This window comes from Lynx canadensis, chromosome F2 (genome assembly GCF_007474595.2).
Source record: "Lynx canadensis isolate LIC74 chromosome F2, mLynCan4.pri.v2, whole genome shotgun sequence".
In the NCBI taxonomy this organism is placed as follows: domain Eukaryota; kingdom Metazoa; phylum Chordata; class Mammalia; order Carnivora; family Felidae; genus Lynx; species Lynx canadensis.
Window position 1 is genome coordinate 67135050 of NC_044320.2, and position 18162 is coordinate 67153211.

An 18162-nucleotide genomic window follows, 5' to 3' on the forward strand; every position below is an offset into this window, starting at 1 on the left:
AGTAATTTTAAGTGTAAAGGAGTTGTGAAAAGCAGCATGTTTGGGAAAGTTGCCCAAGAGTTACGTCAAATCATGAGGTCTAGAGATTTTACAGGCAAATTCTTCTGGATCTTTAGAAGACTGATGATTATTTTTAAGAAGAAAATACACTCTTATTGTACGTGTCTGTTAAAAAAAGTTTTTGAAAAAAAATTTAGCAAAAGAGATTCCAACAGCATAAAAGAACAATAGTCCAGTCTTAGTGGGTTTGTTTTAAGGAAGAACGCAAGCATAATTCAATATCTAGATTTTGTGGGGGTGTTTTTTTTGTAACAATATATTGACAACATTGGTTGCTTCCAGGAAGAAATGGGTGATTGAGAAAATGAAAGAAAAAGAAGTGTTTTATCGTAGAGCCTTTTGAATTTTGATTCATGCGAATGTATTATCATTGAAAAGTTTAAATAAAATTACTTATGAATATTGTAATATTCATGAATTAGGATGTGAATAAGGATATCAGTAAAAAGGTTAATTCTAAATATTGGTATTATAAAGAAAGGTGCAGTTATATTGGGAGTCTCTAGAATAACCCCTTGTTTTTCACTGAATTTACTGAAATGGAGGATTTGAAACGTGTAATTAATATTGGAATTTTAAATAAGGACATAAGAGACCTTTTGGTTGGGAGAGTTGAAAGTACTCTCTAGTGGAATTAAAATAGGATCGATGACTTCTAAAACATAACAAAGCCAAGAACAAATAATAAAAATTCTAAAGGACAAAACAAGAGTAGACCAAAGATATCAATGATAGTAATAAAGGTAAAGGATGAAATATACCTTCTAAGAGATGAAGAAGCTCAGATTAGGTAAAAAATGAAACCTAATGACAAACACTGGTTAAAAACAATATGAAGCAGTACCAAGCTTGAAGAGGTTACGTTGGGTTTGGAGATCTACACTTGTATCCTGATCTACTGATTTACAACGATTTAGGATGGTGTCTCAGAATGTATGGAAGGGTATCTTACAACTCTTGACCTCATCATGCTGCTGTTTACAAAAGGTGAAGACTCTAGGTTGGAAATTGACTGTCACTGTAGGGTCGGTCCTGTAGTTTCTGCAAAACAATATCTCTCTAAGCCAAAAAGATGATACAGTTTGGAGAATTCCTTTTTTTTTCATAGAGAAAAAATGAATCATTGTTTCCTACTGGTATAGTAGCTATTGTTCATCACAGAGGTCAGAATTCTTAAAAGAAAAATCTTAATCTTATGTTTTATGAAATGTGATCTAATCAGAGAGTGAGCACACGCTCCTGCTATGACCTAAACCTCCCATGAGCCATCTTCAGGAGCCTTCTCTTCTTCAGACTTGGCAAAGGCACCTACCTGCCCTTAAGCAGCTCTCTGGGTTAAGTTTAAGCCTTCAGAGGGACTGAAGCATTTGAAAGACTTTAGTAATGTGTCCTCTCCCTTATATATAATTAAAAATAAGATTTTATTTTTCACAATGACACAACCTTGCATGCTGAAATTAAAATAGTTTCTACATGCTCAGGTTGCAAACTTCTAGATAGATGTATTAAATGGATTGAAATTAGAATGTCTACAGCTCCTTAACTCCCCTCTTCTGTGTACCTCTGTGGTTGTAACTTAACCTCACTCTTAATTTTCCTGTTGTCAGATTCCTGTCTCTTTCTGCTCTTTCATTGCTTAAATCTAGTCTGCATTAAATTCCTTGTATTTTGTAACCAAAAATAGCTGCCATATTTCTTTCCTCTCTGTCCCCCTTATCTCTTATCCTACTTGATTCAGACCTTTATCACCACTGTCTGGGATTATTCTGGTATTATCTTAACCATTGTCCTTACTTTTAGGATTTATGTCTTGTAATATAACCCGTGCTCTGTACCCAAAGTTGGATCTTTCGAAAGAAAGGAAAAGCTTAAAATATAGGGGAAAAATGCATCACAGCAGGTAAAGACACATAATACACTATCAGCATATTAATTAAAACTTATTTTTTTGTCAGTAATTTTGTGTTCTATCTGTTGTATCTGTGAGGTGCTGATATTTAAGTGCTAGAATAGTTTTAACTAATTTCTGGATTATGACTTTCTCCATGTTGATATATTATCTTTACTACAATATATTATCTTTACTACGAGACATCTGCATTGCAATATTGAGCTTTTCTTTTAAGGTTTTTTTTATACATACAGTTTATAATAAACAGTGTTTGGGTTTCCCCTCAAGATAGCTGGCCAGTTAGGGAACAATCCCAGGCTCCAAAGATAATAAGTAGGGCCTCAGCAATAATTTTTTTCTATAGGTATTACAGTTTTTCTGCCTTGAGTTTTTGTTATTTGGATTGCCTGTTATCATAAATCCTTCTCTTAAGGCCCCAGTATGATTTGCCATAGGCCTATCATACAAGTTTTGACTTTGAGTCTTTCTGAAAGAGTATGAAGAAGCCACAGAAGAAAATCAGTTCAACACAGAAATACCTTAAATATGGAAACAATGTCCAGCCTCACTACCAATCAAACAAATTCCTATCAAATTTAGGAGCTTAAACTATCAGCTAAAGTGCTGGTGATAGTTACTTTGTTAGAGACTCTAGGGGGCAATTCCTCGGTATGCATCAAGAATTTTAAACATTTTTTTCTTTGTTTTCACCAATGGAAATGTATGCAAAGGGAATAATCATTGGTAAATGTTAATGTATGTACAAAGATGTTCACTTTGGTTTTGTTTATAATAGGGAAATGTATTAAATTGTGGTATTAATGACTGAAATATTTAGGAGTAAAAGACGAGAATGTTTATAATCTACCCTCAGATGTTCAGAAGAAGAAACGTCCGTGGACACTCTATGCAAATATTAAAGCAATGGAAAAAAATGTTAACAATGGCAAATCTGAGTAAAGGGTATTCCTTGTACTATTTTTAGTTTAGTTTACAACCTTTTGTATTTTATACCTGTATTTTGAAATGATCTCCAAACAAAAAATGTTGGTAATTAAATTATATGTAAGCTTATTGGGGCGCCTGGGTGGCGCAGTCGGTTAAGCGTCCGACTTCAGCCAGGTCACGATCTCGCGGTCCGTGAGTTTGAGCCCCGCGTCAGGCTCTGGGCTGATGGCTCGGAGCCTGGAGCCTGTTTCCGATTCTGTGTCTCCCTCTCTCTCTGCCCCTCCCCCGTTCATGCTCTGTCTCTCTCTGTCCCAAAAATAAATAAACGTTGAAAAAAAAATTAAAAAAAAATAAATTATATGTAAGCTTATTAAAAACGAAGGGTTTATAATCAGAATAAATATGTTAATTAACTGGTATTGGACCAGTTCTATGGTTGCTTATTACAGAACTGTGGGAATTCAAACTTTGGGAAGATGATTAAAAACTTACTTGTACTCATGTTACAGAGGGATTTTGATGGTCGCCAGTCGTCTTTGCCAAGAAGTGTTTCCCAAAGATCTGGTTTTAACCTGTAATCAGGGTTAGTCTGGCATGTTTATTGCAATGATTCTACTTTAATCAATAAATTCTCCTACATTTTTAAGTTAAATCTTTCCTGGAATGGATGTATCATACAGAAGCCTTGTTCTTAACTAGATTTTTTTCCTTTTTCTTTTGTCTCTAATGCTTTTAGTGGGCTGTTCATGCTAAGTTCTTTTGTGAATTTATCAGGTATTATCTTGGTTCTGTGGGGCAAGAAATCAAAAACTTTGCCCAGATATCATCTCTCACTGAGGAGATTTTTCTGAAGCAATCTTTTACCTTTGTTTTTGTTCTTATTAACTTCTGTGTTATATAGCACATAAGGTAATATGTATCATACATATGAAAATGTTGGTGCTAACACTTTTTTGAGACCCACTGACAAATTTCAGCTTTCATCCCATTCTTAAAAGATCCCTAACTTTCAGACCTGTTCTGTCTGGGAGTTACTCCTACTAAGGTACAGATTTCTGGTCCTCCCATTTAAAAACTGATTCTTTTTTTTTTTTTTTAATTTTTTTTTAACGCTTATTTATTTTTGAGACAGAGAGAGACAGAGCATGAACGGGGGAGGGTCAGAGAGAGGGAGACACAGAATCTGAAACAGGCTCCGGGCTCCGAGCTGTCAGCACAGAGCCCGACGTGGGGCTCGAACTCACGGACCGCGAGATCATGACCTGAGCCGAAGTCGGTCGCTTAACCGACTGAGCCACCCAGGCGCCCCTAAAAACTGATTCTTGATGTCCTTCATTCAACTAATTTGAACCTGTTTGGTCTCCCAATTTTATGGTGTGAAAATTCTATGTTTGAGGCACCTAGTGACAATGAGCAATGTATAGCACTAACAAATTGGGAGGAAAAGATAAGGGGGGTGAGAAGGAGGGAGAGAGGAATTGTTTGATTAGAGAGAGCAAGGGGCTGATGGAGACATGGGGCTGACAGGAGAGTAGTTTCTGCTGAAACTGTGTGTCCCTAACATGAGCTCCTGTGCTCTGGAGCATCATTCCTTGATGTGATGGCTTCTCATGTTTCTGCTTTCAGTCAGCTCTAAAGATCACCAGGAGACTCCTCATTTCACTTGCCTCCTTGTGAGTAAGGTGGCTTACTTTCAGTAGGCTGGATTAAAAGCCCCAAATATTCCTACAAATATTTTTCTATACCTGGTCTCTTGAAATACAATATTTTGAGTCTTCAGTTTATTGGACTTGATGAAATGAATTCTGTATTGACATTTTGTCAGAATTTGTCCCTCGTTTCCTCCTAAAATTGTATGTCCCTCTATTTAATAAGTCATTCTTTTAGTTACACCTTATTTTTAGCTTATATAATAAATACTAATATCTTTAAAATGTAAAAGAACTATTAAAACACTGCATGTGCACTCAGAAAATCGGGTGTGTCTTTTTAAAGATTCTGGGATGATTATCAACTAGTAACAGAAGCTGCCAGCTTGACAGTTACTTCTTTTCATGGAATTCACCAAAGCTTACTGACGTCATCCAGACTGGAAGGCACGGTCTCTCTGCCAATATCAGACAAGAAGTAATACAAGGAATATGGTTGTTGGGTTTTTTTTTACAGCTTTTTTTTTCATGTCTACGCAAATACAGTTTTTTCCATTTTCTTTTACTCCTGGCACATGGTAATGTTTCAGTCCATGTAAATGTGTTTTACCCATTATCTTGAGCTTTTTATTCATTTTAGCACTTTACTCCACCCCATAATAGGGCAGCAAGGGAACTTGTCAGGATATTTATATTGTAGTCTAAAAGCTTTTAAATTTGTAGGCTTTTAGTCATAATTCGTTTTTTTGTTCCTGGCCTCTGGCAGCTTCTGGCTAATAGTAGAGGGTGAATATAATTTTGTTGCATCAAATTGACTAAAACTGTATCTTCTACCAGTTAGATTTTATAGGGTCCTACTTATAGCTCTCTAAGTATGATCTGAATTATTAACCAGATTCAGGCTGGTTGCTGACTTTCTGTTGAATCAAATGTCTCATGTTGTCTTTATTGTAATGACTTTCTACGAAAAGATATAAAACTCCTTAAACTTTTTCTGAGATCCTCATGTGTGTTTGATTTGGGATTGTTTCCTGTCTTCCTAACAGGGCTATGTTAGACCTCAGTACCTGTTTTATACTGAGTTATATGATCAGAAAGAACATCTGTTTGTATGTGTTTTGAGTTTAAAAGCTTGGGTCTCACTAATTTTATTGTCTTAGATGATCTCAGTCTTTAATGTGTAATAACTCCCATACAAAGGTAGATCCTGTTATATTTGGTAGCTTTTTCTGCTTCTTCCCTTTAAGTGTAAAAGTTGTTGCTTGGTGTTTCCCTCAGCCATGACTTTGTCTTTGTTACAGAATTTTTCTCATTATCTTTCCTATTGTACCACCTGGCCAGTACTTTACTATTTACAAGCATATTTTCTTCAGCCATTATTTGTTTGATCTGCTAACACAGCTATTCATCACTTGTAATTTAGTCTCATTCCAAATGAAGGCAAGCCAGCCTCTACTTACAGCTGTGGTGTTGTAGACTGAGGTCATCTTTTGCTGAGGTTTCTGTTAAATTTTAGTTTGTTCCCAATCATTCATCTGTCTTGAAATCACATCTGTAATATGTAACGTAAACAAACATGTCTATGATAGGTCACAGAGATATCACAAAAAACAAGAATCTTATGTCTTTTTTCCCCTGTCTTTTTCATCATGAATGTTCCTACTTCCAATCCCCTGTACCACATGCCTACATTTAAAAACCACTGATTTTTGTTTCTTTGTCCCAAGTTGATAGAACATTCTGTCCCCTAGATATCTTCTCTAACTTCAAAGCATAAATTAGGGAGCTGATATGAAATGGACATCAATCTTAATACATTTTAATGGTCTAATTGTACCTAGGAGAACTGGGGGAATAGGAGATTCAACTTTAGGCTTTATTTTACCTGTTACACTTAAGTCTTTGTTCTTTCTTTTTTTTTTTTTTTTTTTTTTGTCTTTCTCAGTTCACTAATAAGGTAATTAAAAATGTAATGAATAAGGAGCTATCTTCAAGTCCTGAGTTTGAACATAAGAGGTATCCAACATATCATATATCCCATCTCTGAAGGGGGGAAATGCCTAATCCATAACAATAATAACAATAATCTTATAATCTTTTAAAAGAGTTTTATACCAATTATTTTATCCTGTCAAAGTGAACATTGAATTCCATAAACTAAGCTTATAAGAATTGCTTAAGGGAAAGAATATTGATTGTACAGCTTATTCTCATATTAACATTGATCTGGTTTTAGATTATGAGTAGCTTGTTTATTTCCTTGATTTGCATTAAAGCTTGGACTGTTTATATATTCATTTTAAAATAATAACATTTTACATGCAAAATATGCATATTTTGAAATCTTTTAAATATGTGCATTTATTTCTATAGTACATAAAAGTATGCTGTGGTCTCCAGGATGAAGTATGCTATCATGAAGAATAAATTTGGTTTTGTTAAAATAAGTAGTGTGAGGTCGTGTGTTTAAAAATATTTGAACTTGAGGGACGCTTGGGTGGCTCAGTCAGTTAAGCGTCCAACTTCAGCTCAGGTCATGATCTCATGGTTTGTGAGTTCAAGCCCTGTGTCGGGCTCTGTGCTGACAACGTAGAGCCTGGAGCCTGCTTCGGATTCTGTGTCTCCTCTCTCTGCCCCTCCCATGCTCATGCTCTGTCTCTCTCTGTCTCTCAATAAATAGACACTAAAAAAATTAAAAATATTTGAACTTGAAGCTAATACAGTGTTATAGGTCAATTATACCTTAACTAAAAACAAATTTGATATCTATGATAACTATAGCTATTAGGTGTTAGTTGTTTATTCTTTCCCAAAAAAGACATATTGCATGTATTATTTAATTTTTACAACAGTCCTATGATGACTATTTTACAGTGAGGAAATGGTAAAGACCTTAAATAACTTTCCTAATGTCACGAAACTAGTAGAAGTGGCAGAACTGGGATTTAGACTCAGGTGTGTAACTCCAAAGCTCATGTATTTATCTACTCTGCTGTACTGCCTCTGCATATCAGCATGTACTGCTCTACTAAAGGCCATTGCTTTATGCACCTAGCTATTTTCTTCCTCATTTATCCACACATGCCAAGTGTAGATGTTCTTCCAAGAAAATTTGTCCCATAGACATAGATAAGTAATTATTCAGTATTTTAACAATAACCTTTCAGATATGGCTTCTAGTGTGTGTGTGTGTGTGTGTGTGTGTGTTTAGGAAAATTAAAGGAGAGGTTAGAATATAGAATGCCTTCAGGTTTTTTTATTCCATTACCATTCCACATGACATTGCCCTAGACTACAGTTAAAACTGAATTTAAAAAACATTGTTTAAATAGTCTCCAAGGGTAATTCATGATTATATGCATCTAAGTGATTTTTAGGATTTTAAGGTGGCAGATATAGTGACTACAAGGCTCCCTCTTGTGGACCATTAAAGCAAGTAGCCGTCAAGTCTCAAGATCCAAAGCCTTTCCTGTTAAAAACCTCTTTTGTATAACAACTGTCAGTGACATCTTTTGCCATGCTACTTGAATGATAGAGAAGTGAGTCTGGGACTGTCAGGAGTAATACTGCTGAACATGTGTGATTCTCCGGCCCTTTTGTTTCCTTAACCTATTGCCTGTATCTCCTTTCTCCTTTCTAATATTAGGGGAAAACATTGTTTCTAAATTTGCCTGCTATCCCATATTTCATTTTTTTGCCTCAGAGAATCTAAGAATGGATGGCTGGAAGTAATTCCCATGATCATCAAGTAACAACACTCATTTAATTTTTTGGAAGTTGATTAGTTTGTTCATGGTCACATAGTGAGGTAATGTTATATTTTAGAAGAGAACCAACAGAGCTAACGGCTCTTTAATAGTAACTTGATTAATTCGCTGAGCCCTGTTGGCTTTCTAAGCTGGTTTGGAATGTAGGTAACCATGTAAACTAGAACAACCCTGGGGCTTACAATAAATAGTCGTGGCCTGGTGGAAGCTGGGCTTTAATAAAGACAATTTTAATCTGTGTATTATGCTTTGAAATAAATAATGGCACACCTTATGTTACAGAGAGCCCATGACAGTATTGGTAGTAGGGTCAGATTTTACATAATATGGTTAGAGGGTGAGCTTTTCAGTAACAGTCTGAATGAGGGTACTAGTCAAATTCTCAGTCACTCATTCCTGTTTCCAGTTCCCCATGTATTCTTTTTTATATATTCCTAAATGATATCTACTTATTCAACTTGATACTCTTTTTTTTCTCTGTAGTGGTCTTTCCTTGTTTCAATATAAGACTTTTCCTTCTAATCGTTATAGGGAATCTGTGTATGTATGTGTGTAGAAGGGGGAAGAGTGGGAGGGAAGCAAACCTGAGGAAACTAAAAATTTCCATCTTAAAATGATCTCATCATGCTTTTTCCTTGATTTATAGTTACTGATCCCTTAGATCATATTTTGGAAGCTATTCTAGGACAGTTTTGGAAGGCTCTCTCACTTTCTTTTAATGTTTACTTATTTTTGAGAGAGAGAGAGACAGCACGAGCGGGTGAGGGGCAGAGAGAGGGGGAGACACAGAATCTGAAGCAGGCTCCAGGCTCTGAGCTGTCAGCACAGAGTCTGACGCGGGGCTCAGACCCACAAACCGCCAGATCATGACCTGCACTGCAGTAGGATGCTTAACTGACTGAGCCACCCAGGTGCCCCTCTAATTTTCTTTTAGAAAACTTATTCTCCAGTTTGGCAGTGTGTTTTAGAAGCCATTGAAATGTGCTCCTATGTGTTTGTTCTACTTCTGAGGGTGTATTCCAAGGGAATCAACTAGGATATGTGGAAAGGTATAGTTATAAGAATGTTTATTACAGAATTGTAAGAAAAATAAAAGAAACAGCCCAGAAGCAAAAAGAGTAAGTAATTATGATAATTTCATTCTTTGGAATAATGAGCACCTCACAGAAAAATGTTACTTCAAATTGATGAAAATTGTGACCGATTTTTTTTTTTTTTAATTCTCAGGTTAGCTAACATACAGTGTAGTCTTGGCTTCAGGAGTGGAATCTGGTGATTCATCACTTACATATAACACCCAGTGCTCCTCCCAACAAGTGCCCTTCTCAATGCCCTTCACCCATTTTCCCCATCTCCCCACCCCCATCAACCCTCAGTTCTCTGTATTTAAGAGTCTCTTCTGGTTTGCCTCCCTCTCTGTTTTTATCTTGTTTTTCCTACCCTTCCCCCATGTTCATCTGTTAAGTGTCTCAGATTCCACATATGAGTGAAATCATGTGATATCTGTCTGTCTCTGACTAAACTTATTTCGTTTAGCATAATATCCTCCAGTTCCATCCACGTTGTTGCAAATGGCAAGATTTCATTCTTTTTCATCACTGAGTAGTATTCCATTGTGTGTGTGTGTGTGTGTGTGTGTGTGTGTGTGTGTCACATACCACATTTTCTTTTTTTTTTAATTAATAATTTTTTAATGTTTATTCAGTTTTGAAAGACCGAGAGAGTGGGAGACACAGAATCTGAAGCAGGCTCCAGGCTCTTGAGCTGTCAGCACTGAGCCTGATGCAGGACTCGAATCCAGGAACTGAGATCATGACCTGAGCCACAGTTGGCCGCTTAACCAACTGAGCCACCAAGGCGCCCCTATACACCACATTTTCTTAATTCATTCATCAGGTGATGGACATTTAAGTTCTTTCCATAATTTGGCTATTGTTGAAAGTGCTGCTATAAACATTGGGGTACAAGTGCCCCTATGTATCAGCACTCCTGTATCCCTTGGGTAAATTCCTAGCAGTGCTATTGCTGGGTCATAGGGTAGTTCTATTTTTAATTTTTTGAGGAACTTCTGTGCTGTTTTCCAGAGTGGCTGCACAAGTTTGCATTCCCACCAGCAGTGCAAGAGGGTTCCCATTTTTCCACATCCTCGCCAGCATTTGTTGTTTCCTGAGTTGTTAATTTTAGCCATTCTGACTGGTGTGAGATGGTATATTTCAGTGTGGTTTTGATTTGTATTTCCCTGATGATGAGTGTCATTGAGCATCTTTTCATGTGTCTGTTTGCCATCTGGACATCTTCTTTGGAAAGTGTCTGTTCATGTCTTCTGCCCTTTTCTTCACTGGATTATTTGTTTTCTTGGGTGTTGACTTTGTTCAGTTCTTTACAGATTTTTGATACCAGCCCTTTATCCGATCGATATGTCATTTGCAAATATCTTCTCCCATTCTGTCGGTTACTTTTTAGTCTTGTTGATTGTTTCCTTTGCAGTGCAGAAGATTTTTATCTTGATGAGGTCCCAATAGTTCATTTTTTTGCTTTTATTTCCCTTGCCTTTGGAGACATGTCAAGTAAGAAATTGCTGCAGCCGAGGTCAAAGAGGTTGTAGTCTGTTTTGTCCTGTAGAATTTTGATGGTTTCCTGTCTCACATTTAGGTCTTTCATCCATTTTGAGTTTATTTTTATGATGTAAGAAAGTGTGACTGAATTTTGTACCACTCACTTAAAAAATTAAATGAAGTGGGGCACCTGGGTGGCTCAGTCAGATAAGCATTGACTTCAGCTCAGGTCATGATCTCACGGCTCGTGAGTTCGAGCCCCACACCAGGCTTTGTGCCGACAGCTCAGAGCCTGGAGCCTGCTTCGGATTCTGCTTCCCTCTCTCTGCCCCTGCCCCGCTTGCACTCTGTCTCTGTTAATAAATAAACATTAAAATTTTTTTTGATCAATGAAGCAATAGCCATAAAGAGCAAATTGAACTCAGGGAATAGATAATAAGGCAAGATAAAAAAAAAGTGGTTGAAACATGTACATTCAGAACCAAGAAAGAGTAGAAACAAGGGGTACCTGGGTGGCTCAGTCAGTTAAACGTCTGATTCTTTGGCTCAAGTCATGATCTCACAGTTCATGAGATTGAACCATGCATGGGACTCTGTGCTGACAGCACAGAGCCTGCTTGGGATTTTCTCTCTCCCTGTCTCTCTGCCCCTCCCCTGCTTGCTTGCTCGCTCTCTCTCAAAATAAATAAATATTTAGGAAAAAAACAATAGAAGCAAAAGTCCAAATATATCACAGAAATGAAGGCATTTGGTAGGACCAAAGGTGTAGAATATGCAGTAACCAAGATAATGAGCATAGGGGATAGAAATGAGAAAAGCAGTCTGCAGTCACACCACCCTGAGTGCACCCAATCTTGTCTGATCTCAGAAGCTAAGCAGGGTTGGGAAAAATAAGAAAGCAAACAAAACAAATAAATGATTAAAACGAATTGGAGAGGAAGTGAGATACAGATGATAGGTAAAGTCGTTTCAACATAACAGTTTCGTCTCTGAATAATAAAGCTAAAATAGTGGAACACAATAAATAATTAGCGATACCATTCAAGAAAACTCTTCATAAGTAACAGAAGAGTTAAAATGACATATTGAAGGAGCACACCATGTATGAGGGGAAAATGATCCAGAATGGTTCACAGTGGAGTATATCTTAGCAAAGTCATTGGACTTTAAGATCAAGAGAGTTTCTGTGGGTGGCCATGGCAAAAGACCAAGTCACTAAAGGGGGGAAGTAAAGGGTTTGCCTCAGACTTTGCAAACCTCAGTGCCAGAAGATAATGAATCAGTACTTTGAAATACACTCCAGGAAGGAAAATGAAAGACAAGAATTTATATTTAGTCAAGCTGTCTGTCAAATGCAAAGACTACCATTCAAAGATATATTGTTTGTGAGATACATTATTATCATGAAAGAAAAAGTATATACTCCGTCAACTAACAAACATTGGGAAAGGGAAAGTAGGATATAGAGTCATTTCCTTGCGTGTAATAACAAAATATTAAAGGATGATGTCTTAAGCTGACAAATCAAGAAGTGGAAATATAAGCATATTTTACAAAATGAAGGTATTTTTTGTAAATTGTAAAGTTGTAGCAACGCTCTTCAGGGCAGTACTGGTTAAACAGATTATGGTTCATCCATATCATGAAATACTTGATAGCCTCATAAAAAAATGAGGAAGGTCTCTATGTACTGATAGGGAAGGAGAGCCAAGATAAAAAGCAAGATGCAGAACATATAATGGAATATATGGTACCATTTATGTAAAAGGAGTAGAAAAATAGTATATAAGGATTTCATACATTTGATCAAAAAACTCAGGAAAAATACACAAGAATCTTTAAGAAAAAAATTATCTTGGGGGAAGCCTTGGGAGGTGGTTGGATGGATGACTGGGTAGGGGTTAGGTTCGGGTTTGTTCTTTTTTTTTTTTTAATGTTTATTTATTTATTTTGAGAGAGAGCATGCACATGCATGAGTGGGTCAGGGGCAGAGAGGGGGGGGAGGGAGAGAGAATCCCAAGCAGGCTCCACACTGTCAGCGTGGAGCCCGATTTGGGGCTCAGACTCAAGAACACGAAATCATGACCTGAGCCAAAATCAAGAGTTGGATGCTTCACCAACTGAGCCACCCAGGCGCCCTTCCTTTTCATTTTTGTAGTGCAAGTGCATTACATATTACTAATTAGACTAATGGAAATATCGAATATTCTCTTCCTCTTCCTCCTTCCCCCAAATTCTGGTCCCGTATTGTCTTAAGCAAAGCTCTGAGGTAGTTTTAGCTGCTATCTCTACAAGGTGTCATGGGATTTTCATTCTTTCCAGAATGTAATCTTAAGTAATCTTCCCCAGGCCTTCTAGGTGCAGAAAACACTGTTCTGTGATTGATTTGCTATTTCATCTGGACAGGTTCTCTGTCCTTTCTTAGGTTGTCTGCAAAATAATCAGTACTTATTAAGGCTGGTTCTGTCATTAAATGAAACTCTGTTTCTTATCCTTTGTGTAGGTTATTTATGGGATTGGTCTTGCTGGATGCATTGGGCTCCTATGAGTGAGCATTTCCCCTTGAGTTAGTGTCTAATATTCATTCTCAACTTAATATGGCCAAAACAGAACTCTTGATAACATGTACCAACTTTAGAACTCTATGAAATAGGAAGATACGAATTACATTTAGTTTTTGTTTTTTTCATTTAAGGAAGGTGACACATTAAGAGGTTGTGACTTGTCAAAAATTACTCAGAAAATAGGAGTAAGGCAGGGGCAAGGAGGGTGCTGTCAGACTGCCAGATGTCTTAACCATTGATAATGTGAATCCTGCCTTGTTGATATGAGGATTTAGCATGGTGGACTGAGTTATTGGGGTTTTCCCCTCAAGTGAGGCTAATTTGTTTTTTGGTCCTTGTGCAGTTATGCTCCCAAAGAGATTCTCACACTTATTTCCAGGGTGCATGAGTTTGGATATATAATTGGAAAGCAGTGATGCTACTATTATTAGTGTATACATGTATGCACACACATATATGCACATAGTGATTCAGTATAATTGCCAGTGACAAAACTGTTACCTTTTGTGATTTAAGATCACTTGAAGGGAATGCTCACGAAACCATGCTCATGACTTTGAACTCCTTTCCATAATGAATAGAAGACATTCTGCAACATTTTCTAGAAGTTTTCTAAATGCTTTGGTTCTAATGCATTAATTGTATTGCATTTCTACTTTGGTTTCTAAAGTTGTGTGTGTAAAATGGGGGCGATAGTCTTGTCATCTTCACAGGATTGTTGTGATCACTAAATGGGATAGCTTATGTGAATGCGCTTTTGTAAAACTGTAAGGTGCCTTATCAAAACAGAGATGGTGGTGCTAGTATACGCTAATTAGTCTCATCTGTTCTTCATATGTTCCTACCGTTCAACTCTGTCCCTTCCCGATTCACTCTTTTCTAAGAATAGGACTAAAAGGATCATATTAGACTTAAATTCGTGTACCTTAGCTTTTTTCCCCTCTGTGTTTCTTTTTCTGCATGCGTTCGTCTACGTGAAGACAATTTTGAATAATGTCATACAGAATCTTACACTTAATAATTGAACGATAGAGATATAATAAAAACCTATGAGTAATAGTGTGGACACAGGCTTTGTAAACAGACAGTTCTGTGTTTTAAAATCCACTTGTCCTATGTTGGCTGTGTGACCTTGGACAGGTTACTTAATCTCTTGTAGACTCAGTGTTCTCATGTGTAAAAATGAATGATAATATTTATCTTTTGACATTGTTGCGGACTAAATGAGGTACTTTTTGCAAAGCACTTTGGAACATTGTTTTCACAGAACACTTAGTCTACCCTCATGTCCTCAAACATGCAAATTCTAGTTCAGACATAATCACTTGATTAGTAGTTTTACCATTTTTGTTGTACTCCTTTTAATGTAAGTTACATTGATAAAGATCAGAAATTTAACTCCACAGTTGCTCTAAAAACTTTCTATTTTAGATTCACTGGAATGAAAAATGAGTACATTATGAAAAATGTACATAACAGTGTATATTACTTTATTTCTGGCTTATGTGAGTATATGGGAGCCTGAAAACTCATCAGCTATTTCAAAACGAGGATGCATTTATTCATTATATTTTACATATACCTAGCTGGTGCTATTATTAGCATTTGGAATAAAGAGATGAAAAAAAAAAGTAGTTCTTGGCTACATTGGAGGTCACCATTTGTCAAAGGAGACAGGTAAATAAGTGGTTATAATCCAATATCAGAAGTAGTCTGATAGACGTCTGCACAGGGAGCTTTGAGAACACAGAGGAGGCACCTCCCACTTCTACATGGGGAGTGTGCGTGCAGTCGTTCAGATGTGCCTCCAGGGAAAATGACATCTGAGTCACATCTGGAACGAGTCAGAACCTGTAACATGAAGCCTTTTCTTCAGACTAAGGACATGAATTCATTTTAAGATGATGTGGAGCCAATGAGTACTTTTATTTAAAGCAACATGAGGGGCGCCTGGGTGGCTCAGTCAGTTGGGCGTCCGACTTTGGTGCAGGTCATGATCTCACCATCAGTGAGTTCGGGCCCTATGTCAGGCTCTGTGCTGACAGCTTGGAGCCTGGAGTCTGCTCTGGATTCTGTGTCTCCCTGTCTCTCTGCCCCTCCCCTGCTCGTGCTCTCTCTCAAAAATTAAAAAATAATAATAATAAAGCAACATGAATGGATTGGAAACTTAGGATAACTACCTGGAAGCATACCTCCAAGCAGTGGCATCACATCAGTTTTGTCATCATCTACATTGCAACCAGTTACTTAATATATCCAGCTCATGGATACCTTATCTCACTCAATCCAGCACCCTTTGAACTGCATATTAATTGCCATTATTCTATAGATATGAAAACACAGGGTAATACAGGTTAATAGAGGAGTTAGTGACTGGATGCATAAGGGAGAGTATGTTTGATCACCTGCCATTCTTCCTGGTGGGTTTAAGTTAACAGAAGATGAGAGATGATAATTGTTGATCCTTAGTCTCCTTTTTCATGTGTTTTATATATTATAAAGCATTTCACTGAATTTAGTTTGATTCTAGAGTTTAAAGATAACATGTGTTCCCTAGAAGATGGCTTTTAACCCAAGTCTGTTACTTCGTCTGGTACTTAAGGAAACTGGTTTGTTCTAACACTAGAGGAAAAAATGGTTGTGTTAAACTTGCTCTTCCTTAGAATTTTTCATCTTACAGGATTTTTGTCCCTATTCTTTAGAATTCTTAATAGAATATGTTACTTAATTTTCCAGTCCTTCTCCTTTTCCTCTAAATAAAATTATCTTAATATTTGAAATGATATCTCCTTAGGATTTGAGACGTTGTAGTTGTGTAATTGTTAAATTCTCGTATGTAACTGGGGACCTGGATTCTCAGTATGAAGGGTAGTTTGAAACTAGATTTTTGTCTTTCTTCTCCATAATGTCTATCGAGTATATTCAAGCAATAGAATGAGAGGTGATAATTCTTCAGAGTTAAAAACAAAACAAAAAACCTGACTATTAATCCAGCCACATTCCCCATTAGCTTTCCAAATCCTGTCAAAATTGACCGTTTACCCCTTCATTTTTAGTTCTTTAGTTGAAAATACAAATGAAGTACTTCTTTCTCTCCTAGAAATGTGATATAATGATTCGTTTTTTTAAAAAGGGTTTGTATGTAACTAGAAAGGAGTATAACAAAGATTGTGTGTGCACAGTTTCGACTTGCTATACTCACCTTTTACTTCTTTTATTTCAGCTCAATCTGAAATTGAAGTTTCTGTGTCTGCAAGAAATATCAGGAGGTTACTAAGTTTCCAGCGGTATCTTAGATCTTCTCGCTTTTTTCGCGGTACTACTGTTTCAAATTCTCTAAACATTTTAGATGATGATTATAATGGACAAGCCAAGGTGTGTATAACTTTTTCAAGAAAACATTAATTTTTGATAAGTTTCATGAAACCCTTTTTTTCCCATATGGGATTGACTTATTAGAACCTTTTTTTTTTATGCAAAAATTAGTTAAGCCCATTATTCAGTTTTTCCTTTAGAGTGGGTGTTCATTTTATAATTAGGTATTACAGAGCAAGGGAAATCACTGAAGTAACTAAAAGAATGAAAATGTTTTTGTTTATTGTAACAGTAAGTAACAAGTAGATCAGTGAACATTAAACTATAAGATCACACTGAATTTTAACTCTGGGAAGAATATTATGGCTATTCTGATCTAATGTCTATATGCTATACATAAAGAATCTATGACCTAAAGAGCATCAGGGACTGTTTGAGCTCACCCACTGTTTAGAGGTAAACCCAGCATAGGATGTTAGGTCTCATGACTTACAGTCAAATGATTTTTTATAGTCTCTTGCATCACTGAGCTATTTTGAGGGTTTATACATTTTCTAATTAAACCCAGTGATTGTGAGCATTATTTATATAGTTTAAAATAAATGTCTTAATGAAGGTGGAGCTCAGATGAGCTTGTTTTTGACCAAATGAGAGTTTTTAATGATCTTATGTTTCTGACATTTTTTAAATTATTTTTTACCTAATATTTACAGGCCAGATTTTGTAAGTGTGTGTACATAGGGCTAAGGTACCTTCTTTACAATTACATTAAAGTGCAAAAAAATTGTTTCCCTGTTTGTGAAAGAAATCTATAGAAAAGTGTTCATGCTTTCTTTAAATTGTAAAAAGTTTACAGGTTCTGCTTTTTAACATGAAAATATCGGGGCACCTGGGTAGCTCAGTTGGTTAAACGTCTGACTTCGGCTCAGGTCATGATCTCATAGTTCCTGGGTCTGAGCCTCCCGTCGGGCTCAGTGCTGACAGCTCAGAGCCTGGATCCTGCTTCAGATTCTGTGTCCCTCTCTCTCTCTGCCCCTCTCCCGCTTACACACATGCTCTCTCTCAAAAATAAACATTAAAAAAAATTAAAAATAAACAAAATGAGAATATTGATCTGTGTATGAGTGGTTGTTAGTACTATCAAATAATCACTATTAGTAAGAGTATTTCTTATGTCAATTTATTGATAGATGTGTACAACAGTGAACTTTCCACAAAAATTTCAGGTTACAAATATATAGTGTAAAAATATGAATTTGGTTTGGTTGTTGTGAGATTTATTTGCTCAACTGGAATACACATCAACTTAAATGTAATAAAGGCTATTAATTATTGTATAATGATATTTAAAGAATATAAAAAAATACCTGTAAGTTGGGAGTGTTGTTTTTTTTTTAAGAAAAGGAATGACAA

General features: G+C 36.5%; 1 protein-coding gene across 8 annotated transcripts in view; it reads left to right on the forward strand.

The window, feature by feature from the left end:
- The window catches only part of PDE7A (phosphodiesterase 7A), a 139164-nt gene that overhangs the window by 75866 nt on the left and 45136 nt on the right, over positions 1-18162 (forward strand). For all 8 annotated transcript variants that reach the window (XR_003966352.1, XR_003966355.1, XR_003966354.1 and 5 more), the window contains exon 4: positions 16658-16809. Coding sequence is in view for 1 of the 8 variants with exons in the window: in XM_030304369.1 (XP_030160229.1) it covers positions 16658-16809 (152 nt within the window). In the remaining 7 variants the exon portion in view is untranslated. The remainder of the gene's footprint in view (positions 1-16657; positions 16810-18162) is intronic.